Source organism: Lathamus discolor, chromosome 6 (assembly GCF_037157495.1).
Source record: "Lathamus discolor isolate bLatDis1 chromosome 6, bLatDis1.hap1, whole genome shotgun sequence".
Lineage (NCBI taxonomy): Eukaryota > Metazoa > Chordata > Aves > Psittaciformes > Psittacidae > Lathamus > Lathamus discolor.
In genome coordinates, this window is record NC_088889.1 from 36,187,864 (window position 1) to 36,202,512 (window position 14,649).

At 38.7% G+C, this 14,649-nt stretch overlaps 1 protein-coding gene across 10 annotated transcripts in view; it reads right to left on the reverse strand.

Annotated features, from left to right (window-relative positions):
• The window catches only part of NRXN3 (neurexin 3), an 894,623-nt gene that overhangs the window by 551,223 nt on the left and 328,751 nt on the right, over nucleotides 1-14,649 (reverse strand). For all 10 annotated transcript variants that reach the window (XM_065685949.1, XM_065685942.1, XM_065685943.1 and 7 more), the window contains one exon: nucleotides 4,554-4,673. In XM_065685949.1, the coding sequence (XP_065542021.1) occupies nucleotides 4,554-4,673 (120 nt within the window). The remainder of the gene's footprint in view (nucleotides 1-4,553; nucleotides 4,674-14,649) is intronic.

Sequence of the window (14,649 nt, forward strand, 5' to 3'; positions counted from 1 at the left end):
CCAAGTGCTCTGTGCTCTACTGCAAACTATTGGTCTTAGACTCACTCTGCTAATTCTAATAGCCTTCCTTTTCCAGTCAAGTAAAAAAAAAAAAAAAAAAAGAGATTTTGGCTAGTAAGCCTCACTGATTACAGAATCAAAGTTATTAACAGCTTTTCCTGTGACAGTGTTAATGACAAAAGAGCAAAGTTACCATGACTCCCTTTCCCCCTAACCCTTCCCTCCTCCAAATGTGATTCACAGAAAGACAGTAGAAGCATATAGATTATGCATTGCATGGAAAGGAATCTCAGAAGAAAAATATGACTTACTGCACAAAAAGAACAACAGCCGTGTGTACTACATCCCCTTCAGACACAAAATGAGCCACACTTAACCAAACAATCAAATTGGAAGGTTAGAGTATTGCTTTGCCTTTTCAACAGGCTCTTTTAAAAGGCATGCAGACTGGAAGCATATGAACATACACAAAAGGACACAAAAAAGAGCTGCCTTTTCTTTTTACCAATCAAATGGAAAATTTGTCTTTAAACCAGGCGGATATTACAACCCAGGGTTTAAAAATAAATATGTAAGCCACCTAAAAAGACAATCAATATTAAACAGATGGACTTAACCGTTTAAAAAAAGCTATTTGAAAAAGTGCTTTATACTCTGCCTGCACTACTCATTGCTGCAGCTTATTGATCTTTTACAGACAATACATACATCTGTTAGCCTGGCAATTTCTCTTGGAAAGCCCAACCCTGAGTGCTACCCATCTGCATGAGACACTGAGTAACAAGCAGCGCTTTCTATGATCTATCTGGCATATATATACATAGATATATACATATAACATTCTCATTAGCTAGATTGCCCAAACCTATTTTTTATAGATTCTCTCTGTAGAAAAGATTATGTCATTGTTTGACCAGGTAAAGAACAACATGAAAAAGTTAAAGAACCTGTAAAACTCTTCATAAGACAACAGTTTAGATATATGATGTATCTCATCTCAGGTAACTTGGAGCCTTCAAGTACCATATTTTCATTTGTGGTGAAGAACAGTAACAGGACAAAGTTCACCCCAGATGCAAGATGATTCATTAACATTGCTCATTAAATTGTAAGTCTAATATCGTATCTGCTTGAAGTTACACATTTGAACAGCCTAAGCTACAGTTTGACATGACAAAGCTATTTAATATTCCTCTGTGTATCAACCTCGGCATATTAATGCTGATTTACTACATCTTACAGCAACAAACATTCTAAAACCAGGTTGGAATCCCAGATCTGTTGAACGTAATGCTGGACTGATAAAAACACCTCTAAAGATTGAGGAAAAAGGAACCACTTCAAAAAATGAAGATTGGATCTTAAATGGCAAGGAGAATCTATGCCGCATATCCCAAATAGTACCATTGATTCTAACTTCTTCATAGGTGTTAGCACTGGCTAGTATGCAGGGCACAACTCTGAATTCACTTTTGTACAACAGAGCTTCTCAAATAAATTTCAGGGCATGGGGTGTTTGTAGGGGTTTTTTTGTTGTTTTCGACTTTAACATTGGTATAAGAAATGATACAACTCGAAGTGAAGCATATTAAAATTGAATTTATGCCCCATAGCTTCCATTAATTTTTCATTCTGAGGAATCTTGATTCCTACAGTGTAAAGAACATCTGAAACAGAGCTACATAACAGCTAAAAATGAAAGTTGTATCATCTCAACTAAGGATCTAAATCTTTATCTTGTTACACAATACCAGTGAATGTAGAAACGCGTCTATAGGTGTTGGACCTGCATCTCTGGAACCTGTGCTTCTCCTTCACCTTCACCTGCTGCATCTGATTTGGAAAGCTTAATGGCCCAGTGCTGGAGCAAAAAATTAAAAGCAAAAACACATTGGCACACAAAACCTTCTTGAGTACTGATAAGACTGGACAACTTCACAAAGTTTACCCTAGCAATAAAAAGAAGTGAATACCAGCAATGCCATTTATCTATCTTAGAGGCACTGAAATATTCTGCACCAAACACACGGAAACACAAATTTTCCAGTGTGAATGCCTGAACTGATGAACAGAAATTGAAAGACAAAATATATTCAGTAAGTCTTCCTTTTGCTACTGTTTCCATTGTGTAAATCTAAACCTGTTCTACTGACTTCAATATTCCATATTTATATAAGTAGGAGACCACAGTTTGCTCATAAAATAGAAATAGCTATCTACTAAATTAATACAATCGGACTCCTGTGGCCAAAAAAACCACCAAACAACAAAACAAAACAACTCTACCAAAGAGCTTGATGCATTTCTAAATAATAGCAAGGCTTCAGGTTACACAAAAGTTATCTCCCCCTTGCCATTACTTGCACTAAGATCCAGTCTAAAGAACATTTAATACAATTAACATGCAAGTGCCTACATTTCCATTGGACTTGGGTATAATAGCAACCGTATCTAATAGCTAGAACAGGAAGGAAGCCTTCTCTTTCTATACAACCCATACTTTTCACTTCCATCATGCAAGCAGGAGTAGAACTATGTCTTCAATTTCCTGATATATTGCAAACACAACAAAAATCCCAAACAAACAAACAAAAAGGATGATATACGCACTTTTTGAAGATCCTGGCTGAAGCCCCGTTGTGTTTCAGGAGTCCATGTGACTTACCTCTCTGTACCATTTTGAAACGTGCATCTTCAGGTGAGCAGTTATAAAACACCAGTCAGGCCTGACACTGGGAAACTGACTATTGTGTCACCCACTTCACCCCCACTCATAACAAACTCCCATCTGTGCTCTGCATGGTTTCCAGCTGCCAGTTCTAAAAGCAGCAAGGAATCCCAAGTTACAGATACAGGAACTTGGCTTTCTGACACTTCAGAGCCTGCTTCAAGTCATTAGCAATGGCAGAACAAGGGCACTGCGACATTCTGGAGCTTTGAATCCCAACACATTAGAAACAAAACTGACAGTATTGATAATCTCTTCAGAAATTTCCTGGGTATGTACTTAAATGCAGCCCAACAGGATTGAAAGTAACATTTCCTTTACATAACAGGTTTATTATGTGCTGTGCTATTTGGTCTAAAAAGAATGACTGAACAAGTAGTGTGAGAATGGGAAACTGGGTGTCCAACTGACAAAAGCAAATCAAAACGGAAGTGCAGAAAATTGGAGCCAAAAGATGAAAGGTTTCTTCTGTGCCCAAAGGGGTCACTCTGGATTCCAAAACAACCCAAAACCAGATGTGGCATTACCAGCCTATAAATCTGTGTTCACAGTACCATTCTTATACAGTCCCTGTCAAAGTATGAATGCTGACAGAACTTTCCAGTATCTGTTTGTAAGAACTATGCTGGGAGAAAGGGGACATCAATGCAGGTAACACCACATTTTGTGAATGACTTGGAAAAACAGGCTTTTTGGCCTTCAGCAGAAACAGACTGTCACCAGGTCAAACAGCCTGTCACATGCACTATCAATTCAGCCACATCTCAAACTTCTAGGGGAAGTGTTGCAGATATGACAGTGCTGTGGCACCAATATTGTGCAGACCTTGCTGGTACCACTAATAAAGTCTACCATAAATACCCATAAAAAAAAAAGCAGCAGCTTGTGAGATACAGGTGGTCAAAGTGAACTGTAAGTCTTTTCTGTCTTAAAATTTACAAATGAAGTAACCAAATTCTTGAAGCCTACTGTTACACTTCCTACAGTACTCCTAACTGCCTCAGAGTGGGGAGGAAGAAAGGGACTAACTGTTGCCTTAAATAATTAAAGTGGGGAGAGTAGAGCTGAACTGATTTGCACCCTGCAGGCAGGATCAAAGGCCATATCAGGATGAGCAGAGGGAACACCTGAAAGCTGATTATTTGCCCCCAAAGGAAGACTTCAGGTTTTTGTTCAATTATTTTATCAGAGAGCTTACTAATAATTGGCCAAGAAGAACATCCAATGTTTTGAGATGAAGCGAATCAATATGCCAAGAAGCACAGCACTGTTGCTGTATGTTTAATTGACCACTCAGTTTTAACTGAACATTCTAGTAAACAATTTTTCATCTTAGCAAACAGCTAGTGATTCAGCAGAAGTCAATCTAGAAAACCACTCGTCAGTTTCACATGAAATCCATGTCTTTGTCACCAAGGTTTGCATGAAAATCTCAAAGCATAATTCAGTACACAAAACCTAGCCATTTTCTACCTATGAAATGTTTCACACGATATATACAAGTCATTCCTGGTTTAGAGAAAACAAGAATTCTGTTAACATCAATTACCATCACTGGTCTGGTTGAGTTAGCTTTTAAAAAGAAGTAAAAAAACTCCAAAAAAAAAAACCAAACCTCCAACACATACTGAATTGCACATTTTCATTTCAACAGGGAGAAAAAATAACCTGCTGTACGCTTCTAAGAAACTTTCCAGGAAACCAGGTTTGGCTTTGACTTTTAGGAAAGTTGCACTTTAACTGAAAGTAAATCTAATTATGGGTTCTCTGCGCTCTCAACCATCAGAATTCACAGCTCATCAATCCAATGGAGAAGCCTACTTACGGTCATTACACTGGCTCCCAGAATATGAAGTCATAGAGCAATCGCAGGTGAAGCCTTCCCATTGCTGATTACAGATGCCTTGATTTGCACAGGAATCTTCCTGGCAGGTAGTGCTCGGTCCTGGAGAAGGGATGACAAGAAAAGGGTGAAACAAAGCTGAGAGAATCGTTTTATTCAGGCCCACAAAATGTCCAATTCATTGTTGCCATTATTATCAGGATCCTCATGCAGAAGAGAAAAACACACTAACCAAACATTTTTCTATTCTTGGACATGCAAGAAACTCAGGTAAAAAGAGCACAAGGACAACTGTACACGACAAAACAGCAAACTAACACAGAGCAAGGACTGAACATCAACATATTCCCCCTTAGGCAGACCCAACTTGAATGTTCGGTGTTTGCTCAAATAAATTTACTGTAAAATATGGTGTGATGCAAGGATAACAAACACTGCCAGGTTGTCATGCTTCCTTGGAAGTTTGATCCGTTGTAGAAATGAAGGCTAAGAAATGGGCCCAAACCAACACTTCATCCTACCCAAAGAACCCTGATATGTGGATTCAAACTAAAGTTTTGAAGCCTCAGTTGGCTACAACTTTGCTTTACAGGTTAAGGAAAAACAAACCAATCAATCCAGAGACTCTGAACATGCCAATAAAGTCCTCAGAAGGGCATGACATTAGTCCATGACACCTCTCTATTCAGGACTTTATTCATTTCCCTGGTCTTTGGGGGAAGCAAAGGAAGAAGTAGCCACTACTAACAGAACAGCCTCTCATTGTTCTGTGATTTGGAGCTAACAGGTGCTATCCTACTCACATAAACCTCCCAAAGACACAACCCAAGCAACAGGCAAAAAAGTGATCTTCAGATCAGAGGGATTCTGAATGACATCTAGTATGTTATCCACAAGTAGGTAGCTGGTAGCTGGATTCTGAATCACTTCAGAGCAGACATGAAGCTGCAAGCCATAGAACACGAGTTTAGAAGTTAATTCCTATGAAAGAATTTTGTCTTCAGCATTCTAGACAAAGGTATGCTGTTCCTATTGTGCACTACTTCAAATAAAATGTACAACTATAGTTAACATACCTATTATTCTACATCCTGTAACTGTTGGAAAAGAACAAGCAAAAGAAATAGAGTAGATGACAGAGGATCAACAGGCTAGGCTGCCTGAGATCAGTTTGTTAACCATTTCCAATCTAAGACAGTACCATGAGGACAGAGAAACAACTATTCTACCAGAATCTTATGTCACATAATCATAACAGCAATTCTATGAAGCTCATCTTATCCTTCATCCTTGCCTTTTCATCACATTAGCTCCACCATCTGTACTTTATAGATGAGATAGGGCACACCAAAGTGGAGACAGCATTTTCAAATATTTTAATCCAAATTGAAACTCCTCAACCTTCACCTGAGACCACCCACAGTGGTTTCACCGAATTCCATAATTATACAACATCTTTGATATTCAGATAGTGTATCTGGGCATTTCCATATTTACAAATGCACAATCTGAATATCAAAAATGCTTTGTAGAATCCAAATCTAACTGGAAGTCCCATGTCATGCCATGATCCTCCCAACAATTCAAGAACAGAGTCACAGTTTTGGTGCAGAGTTCCCACTCTTCCCACCAGATCATCTTTCCCTGCTTCAAGATGGGTGAATTTCAGTAGCTTTTTAGCTGTGTTTCTTTAGATCTCTCTTGCAATGAGAAGGAACATGTGAGGCAGAGAGTTTAACCAAACATTAACAAAAACCTGAGTTTCTTCCACAATCTGTTATACCGTTAAAAAAAAAAAGAAAAAAAGAAGAAAAAAAAAGGAAGAAAACCCAGACCTCTAGGAAGAAGCATAAGTGCAGATAATAAAAGCAGACAACAAACTTCTTGAAAGAAAATTCACCTATGGAAGAGAGATGGCAGCAGCCTCAGCAAAAAAAAATTGCGTTACCAAAGTGAAAGTTGAGCAGCATTTTGCAACATTTTTCTCCTCCCCTTTGCTTATTCTTCCCACCCACCTGACTCTTACTTGCAGCTGTATAAATCCCAGTGGTCTCCCTGGCACAGTGTAAGTTAACAGATCACTTCTGAGACTACAACAGTGCTGACAGACTTCACAGTGTGGGCTAGTAGGCACACGTATGTATACACTTCCCTCCTGCTGTTACACTCCTTTAAAATTCCAAAACAAACAAATATACCTATATAGATGCATATGCACCAGGCTAGGGACTGACACTCAGTTCAGACTTACTCTAGTGCAGCAAAAAAAGGGATGAAATTTAACAATCTGCAATAGAATACTAGTTATTTTGCCTAACATGTCTGCGTTATCTGAGGATAAGGAATAAGGAACCTATGCATCTCCTGTACCTTCTTATTCCGTTATCTAACCTCTGACCCTAAATATGAATGTCAATATTCCTAGAGGTATAAACAAGTAAGTTATATATATTTAAAAAATAAAACCAGAAAGTAATTGTGACTTTACACAAACTTGCTACAGCATCAACTGTAAAAACTATTACATAGAAGCAAAGCAGAAGAGCATTTTCAGTGACATTTCTTTCCCCTCTCTTCCTACGCTCTTCCAAAAGCGCTTTAATCAGTAACTGGACTTGACAAGGGGCATCATCTAATGAGGATATCCTTTGTCTTGGTGTTCATGAGAAAGGGTCAGTACCCTACTCAAGGAATAACGCATGAGGCCTAGTATCTGTGGCTTGAGGTGCTTGTAGTGAGAGAGTCTAGAGAGCCAAAGGACTTGAATTCATGTCCAGTACTGTGGTTTCTGAATTATATTTTACAGAACCTGACAGTGAAGATGGAAACTACATGCAAAACAGCCAGAAGGGAAGAAAAAGGAGAGAGAGGAAGAAAAAGAAAAAAAAAGACCTAAAAAAAAAAAACACACAAAACAAAACAAAAAACAAAAAAACCAAAAACAAACACAAAAAAAAAACCCAACAAACAAAGCACCACAAAAATGAGAAATTTTGAAAGCCTAACAATAGCACAAGGAAGCTCGAAGCCCGATCCGCCATCTTTAGAGCCAGTTATGACAGCACAACATAGATACTGGGTATTATGCTTTGCTTCACTCCTTAGTACTATGGGCCATTTGCACGTTAAAAGGATCTTTGTCTCTCAGAGTTCATCTGCTCCTGCTGCTTAGAGTCATCATAATCCTCCATCTGTGGCAACAGAATTTTGTTCAGAGCAACTAACAGGAATGTCACAGGGGATTAGGATTTTGGATTAGAGAGCAGAGCGACAGAAGCACAGGAAGGCTTATAAAGCATGAAGATTGTGCTACCATGCACATGCTCTTTAGTGCTAACAAACAAGGAAAGAGAAGATGACAAACAATTCATACATACAGCAGTGGAATTGCTTCTAAATTACCAGTGCCATCAGAGCTCAGGTCTATTTTTAATCTCATTCCTTTGGCAACACTTACAGCAGCCAAAATATTTAAAAGCAAAGTTTCAGAACTAGTCTTCACTTAATAATCTGAGATACGTCTGATAAATCAAATTGTACTTTTAATTAACAAAATATGCATGCTGATTTTAATTTTCTCCTTAAAACTCCAACAACCTGATAACACTTGCTATTTCCGTGGAGTGCATTTTCAAAGGCCTTGTTTTAGTTGTCTGTTGGTAGCTGGGCTTGGCACATTGTCTTCTTCATGCCATGTACACAGTGGAAAGGAGGAGTGAAAGGGCACTAGATACAGAATGAAAGTGGAGAAGTCCACAGCACAGAAAAGCATTCTTACTAGCAGAAGTGCGACTTGCTGTCTCCTCCTTCACAAAGTCTAGCAACAGAGGCAGCTCCTTTGGAATATGAAATGGCAAAGCAGAATTCTTCAACAACGTCCATTTTATCTTTATTTCTGCATCTCTAATTTCTACTGGAACATCTCAGTATCTAAGGACTTGCAAGATCTAAGATATCGTTGGGTCTCCCTCCCTGGGACAGAGTCCAGTATTACACTTTTCCTCCAAGTTGCCTAGCTAAATGTATGATTTATTAGTCTTACCACTAGGTATTTGAAGAAAATCATCTTAGAAGAGTACAGCAGACAGATCCATATTCTGCTTGGAAAAATTATTTTGTCTCCCTAATACTTTCCTGCAATTTCAGCTGTATGGTAGGTTTCTCTTTGCCCTGAAAAGAAAATATTTGAATTCTACTGCTGAGCATTGCTAAAACTGCCATGTTTCATCCTGCAGGTGGGTGCTTTTCACTGGCAAGAGAAGTCATTCCTGCTGTGTCATTTAAAAGCTCTTTGCAGAGAATGGAACTTTAGGAATAAAAGACAGTATTGTTTTTATTATTCTTCCAAGTTACATGAGGAATCAGTTTATACAACAACTGCAGTATTACAACATAACTGCCTTGTGCTTTGATCCTAACCAGCAATAAGCATTAAGCTAAGCAAACCATTCGTGGTCCTGCACATAACACCTTCCTTCACACATTCAAAATTTACTACTATTGAAAGGAATTATACATTTGTGTTGCCATTATTTTCTCAGCAAAATGAAAATCTGCAGCAGATAAGGTTCAATGGCACCATGGATTCATTTTCACTCTCTATCTCCACAGATGCTCCCGTTTTTCAACGTTGTACTTTCAAAGAGGTTAGGAAGAGAAAGGAAAGTAATACACACAAGACATCTTTATTGTCTGTGTAGAATAAGGTGCTTCTTTTGTTCTATAGTTCCTAAATTGTAAATGCCATCAAAGCACTAAATACCTCTCTACCACTGCCAGACTCACATTATGATAGGCAATTTATATCTAGGATAAATCTACAGTCTACTTCTGTCAGCACTCCTCTTTCATAACCACCATTTTTTTAATTATTTGGGTTTTTTTTGGGGGGGAGGAGAGGTTTTATGTTCGGGTTTTTTTTTTTGGTTGTTTTTTTTGTTGTGTTTTTTTGTTTTAATTCAATGTTCAGGCCCAGTACAGCTCAGAGAGACATCAGGTCTTGGCAACCATATGCACCAGGCAGAATATAAACCTGGTTTAGGACACACTCACTCCAGGACTCACTCACTGTGAAGGTTAAGGAGAAAATGAAGTTAATACAGCCAAGTTTTCCAATTTTAGAATAATTTTGAATTTATTATTTTTCTGAGTAAGAAGTGAGCAAAATTGAGACTGAGTCTCACGGAATCATCATTGTACTGGATAGACCATATCTCTCATGTTTTAACTATCGAATACCAACGGTAGCATGTTGACACCTACTGTGCACAAATATAAGAAACTAAAGTGTAGCCAAGGTTCAGTGCACGATTCAGAAAGTTAGATCCTGACTTTTGAGTCACAGATAGTAGAAATCAGAAATATCACAGAGTAACTTTTACTTAGCAAACCAGAACCTAAAAAAACAAAAGGGATTTTCAAGGACTGCAAGGCCAGCTCTTCGAGCTCTCTCAGTTCCAGATTTTGTTAAGAACTCACCACCCCTTTCATCACCTAAATAAGTTTAGACATCTGGCAGGTTCCATAAAGTTACCCATTGTCAGAAATAACTTCAAAGCCAGCATTCTGCAGTCCTCTTAAAATACAGCTGTTTATTCTGGTGCTTCAACAGATCCTGAACTTTTTTTTCACCTGATGACAGTTATGACCCAGAGTCCTGTTCCAAATACATGGCTGGCCCAAAAACTTCAGGGACTGGGACTAATTAAAATAATAAATATGCAAGTCTCCTACAAAAAAACAACAACAACCAAAAAAAAAACCCAAACAAACAAAAAAAAATAACCCACCAAACATTTACCTCAAGGTGACAGGAGAGGGGAATAATAGGCAGCAGTGGCAATCCACAGATCTACGAGGTGGTGGGGATTTTTTCCTCCATGAAGCCTGACATATACCCATCTCCCTCCCTCTTTTTGCCCTGCCACTCTCCATCTCTAAGCAACCTCAAAGGTCTTGAGCAAAGGGCCCAAACACATACCCAAGCCAAATAAAACCCCAACTTTAAAACAAAAAGTCAACTGCATAAAAGGGAGTATGCCTGGACCTGAGGTGGGACAGGGAAATGCAAATGAAGTTGAAGAAGTAAACAGTATTCAGACATTCAGACACAGAAACTAAAAGCAGAAAGGAAAAACTGAAAGGGTTGTATGTGAACAAGAAAAATACCATCAATTGGAAAAATGTCCTTCCCCAGTGCAAATCACAACAGTACAGAAGTACCAGGCCTCATGGCCTATTCTGAAACCTGTTTAGCAAAGGTTGGTTTCTTGAAAAGCCGATAAGCCACATTATGTACTTAAGACAAACATTTCTCTTTAGGCTTCAATGTGATCAGGTGTCTCCAGCTCAATGGCAAATATTCCTATAGGGCTAAAACCTCTAACAATATGAGCTTGAGCTGGAATAATCTTCACAGCTGTGGCAAGCCTTTAAGTTCTGAGGAAAAATCAAAACAACAAACAAATTTGTTTCCTCCAGGACCTTGTCATGCTGTATCCACTTCAATGGCCATCACAAAATCAAGCAGGAACTTCTGGTCATGTATTCTGAATTCCAATGGACAAACAGAGAGAACAACAGCAGCTGTGGCCAGAGACAAATGCAATTTGCTGATGTCTAATGCAAGTCCCAAATTCCCTGCTCCAGTTTAAATGGATGGTACAGAACACCTTAATCCTAAAGCTGTTTACACCCCAGGTGCTTTTTCTCCTCACATTGGTACCAATCCACATATCCTTCCTAGTCGTTCAAATCTCATCCTCTACCACTTCTGTTTACCTAAACTTCAGAAATCCCCTAGAGGCAGCACCTGATATTTTCTAAATCCCTAACCTCTGTAAAACAGAGTACTTCATAGAATCATAGAATAGTTAGGGTTGGAAAGGACCTCAAGATCACCTAGTTCCAACCCCCCTGCCATGGACAGGGACACCTCACACTAAACAGCGTCACCCTAGGCTTTGTCCAACCTGGCCTTGAACAACGCCAGGGATGGAGCAATTGTAACTTCCCTGGGAAACCCATTCCAGTGCCTCATCACCCTTACAGTAAAGGATTTCCTCCTTATATCCAATCTAAACTTCCCCTGTTTAAGTTTTAACCCGTCACCCCTTGTCCTACCACTACAGTCCCTAATGAATAGTCCCTTCCCAGCATCCTTATAGGCCCCCTTCAGATACTGGAAGGCTGCTTCAACTTTTTACAGCTGGAAATAGGCCAGAGATGCCAACAAATGTGGATGCAGTCAGATGTTCCACATGCATAGAGCACAAAACATGATACTAACTTTTGTGTACCTGTTTAAGTCTTTCAGATTCAATGTTTCATATACACCCCATGGCTAAAATTATCTCAGGCCATCAGTATCTTTATCTGCTGGGTAAGGAGGTGCCTTCTGTCCATTAACAACTATTAATGTAATTGTACTATTAAGCCTTCCTTCATTACATATATTCTAAGAATTAGCCTTCCTCATACTGGCAGAAAACTAGAACAGGCTGCCTGTGGGGGATGCTGGAATCTCCGTCTCTGGCAACATTCAAAATCCACCTGGATGCATTCCTTTGTAACCTGCTTTAAATGTCTCTGCCTTGAGCAGGGGGGTGGACTAGATGATCTCCAAAGATCCCTTCCAACCCTAACAATTCTGTGATTCTGTGATACCGGTTTTCTGCCAGCACTCTTTACCCCATCATCTTCTCTGTAATTCAAGTGGCATGTTCTCAATTACTATCTGCCCTCTCCTCCTTTAGCCATCTTCTTTGGTTTCTACCAATTCCATACACCACCCTACCTTTCCCCACCTTTCCTGCTGAAGCTACTCTCAGTCTCTCGAATGGCTTTCACTTGAATAGCTTTAGTATTTTACCATGTTCCACATAGTCCTTTTGGCAACCACAAAATCATTGGTTAAACTCTTTTGACTTAGCAGGCAATAGTAATAATAGTCAGTTAGAACTTCATATGAGGATCAACATCATGGAAATGCCCTATCTGCTTTATAAAAAAATCAGACTATCCACTAGGAGGTTCTAAAAAAGACCTCTGAGAGGTACAAAAATTAGCAGGTACAAAAGGACCAGGCATGACTACTCATATGTTTGATCAATTATGGCTTGTAAAATGTCATCTAAGGAAATCTGTAGTTAAGAGAGTCTTTGTTTTAATTTTTAACCGAAATTCCAGAAAGTTATTTCTGAGGGGTTTTATTTTTTTCAAAGTCTAAGTTAAAAAATAGCTTTTTATCTCCTGGTCTTACTCCTTACGATCAGTACTGAAAAATCCAAGCCAGCTTTGTGTTTTGTAAAGCTCTGAGGGCATTCTATGTCTCTATAAACAGCAGCTACTTGCCTGAACAATCATTAGGCATTTCAGGAAATCAACCTGTGCTCTTATGGATAATTCAGAGACTGATACAGCCAAACCCCTGAGGTTAACAAAAACACTTCCAACTTTTGCCATGTCCTTCTTTAACCCAGACAGCCCCTCAGAGTGGTGGTGTTTATCATTCTGTTCCTGTCTCAGAGGTGTGACTGCATCCAGTAAAAGGCACTAAGTGTTACATAAAAGCATCTTTTAGTTCAAATCAGTAACGGGGAGGAACAACCTTCTCTACCTTGCAGGTCAGCTTTGGTCAACTCAACTTTGTTAGCAAAAAATAAAAAACAAAACAAAAAAGCAAAAAATAATAACAGGTTAGTATAAAGGCAGATAAACAAGGGTCACATCACTTTAAACAAATTAAAGGAAGGGTTATAACCACCACAGCCAATGTACATAATTATTACATGCAGGGACGACAACATGAGCAACAAGGACACAAAGGAACATGGTTACTTTAACCCAACCAAGCAACAGATAACAAAACCACAGATGAGAGAGTAAATGCATTTTATTCACACACACACACAGAGTCACAGAATTTACGGATAATAGAAGGAAAAAAAATGCCACATTCTTAACACCCATTTTTCAGCATTTACCAATAATTTAAGACAGATTTTGTCCTATTTGAGAAATACTTAGAATCTATTTAAGTAAAAAAATCAATCTGACTTTCAGTACATTACTCAAGAATTATTTTAGTTTTGTTTTAATTCCAGGCTCTGGATTTGAACTTAGATCTTCCGTCTCTCATAAAAGCACAGACTGTTATGGCTTTTTGTCCAAAGTGGATTTATTGACAGAAGACCATAAGAGACTAATAACTCTGGAAGATGACAACCTCAGTTTATCCCAGGAACTGAACTTAACACTGGATACAAAGTGACAGTAAAACCTTGCTACCTCACAAGCTGTTTCCTGCTCATGGATTTCAACACATCCTTAGGAAAGCTTGCATCAACAGGCAAAGAGCTCGGGTTTTAGACTCAAATAATCCATCTCATTAGAGCAATCAACAAAAATGACAGTAGGACAAACTCATTCTTTTACCTAGGTGGGAATAATCTCATCTGCAGTCAAATCATAGCCCATGTGGCAAAAGAGAATCGTAAATCTACCAAGTCTGACTGTCTAAAGATACAAAAGCATGCTTTCTGAAAAAGCAGAGCATAAAAAAAAGCAAACCAAAACAAAACCACTGATCCTCTTTCATTTAGGCAGGGGATTTTTTTGATTTTTTTTAATGGAGTCCAGTTCACAAGGAAGCCACATTGATTTTTGATGTGTTATACCTTGATTCTAAGTTTTCTCTTTCAGCATGGAAAAAACAGAGGACAAAGATGGGAGTACAGGCAGCAGCTCCTGAACTGCTTGCCACTGAAGGTTACAAATTTCTATCATACAGCACAATGGGAACAACAAAACACCAAATCACTGACCCCATTGCTCAATGGGGTACTTGAGAAGTGCATACTCACCTTTATAACCTTCTGTCCTTAAAAAGTGCTAATATCACAGATGATATTGAAGACAGAGTGATAGCTCTCCCTTTTACCCATTGTCTCCTTTTACATTATCAATCCGATAAATTAGAACTGGCATATACAGATACCATTTCCTGTGATTCCTATCTTAACATTTTGAATCTTTGCTATTGTTTTACAGCTCAGAAATGACTCAAAATGGCAATTAC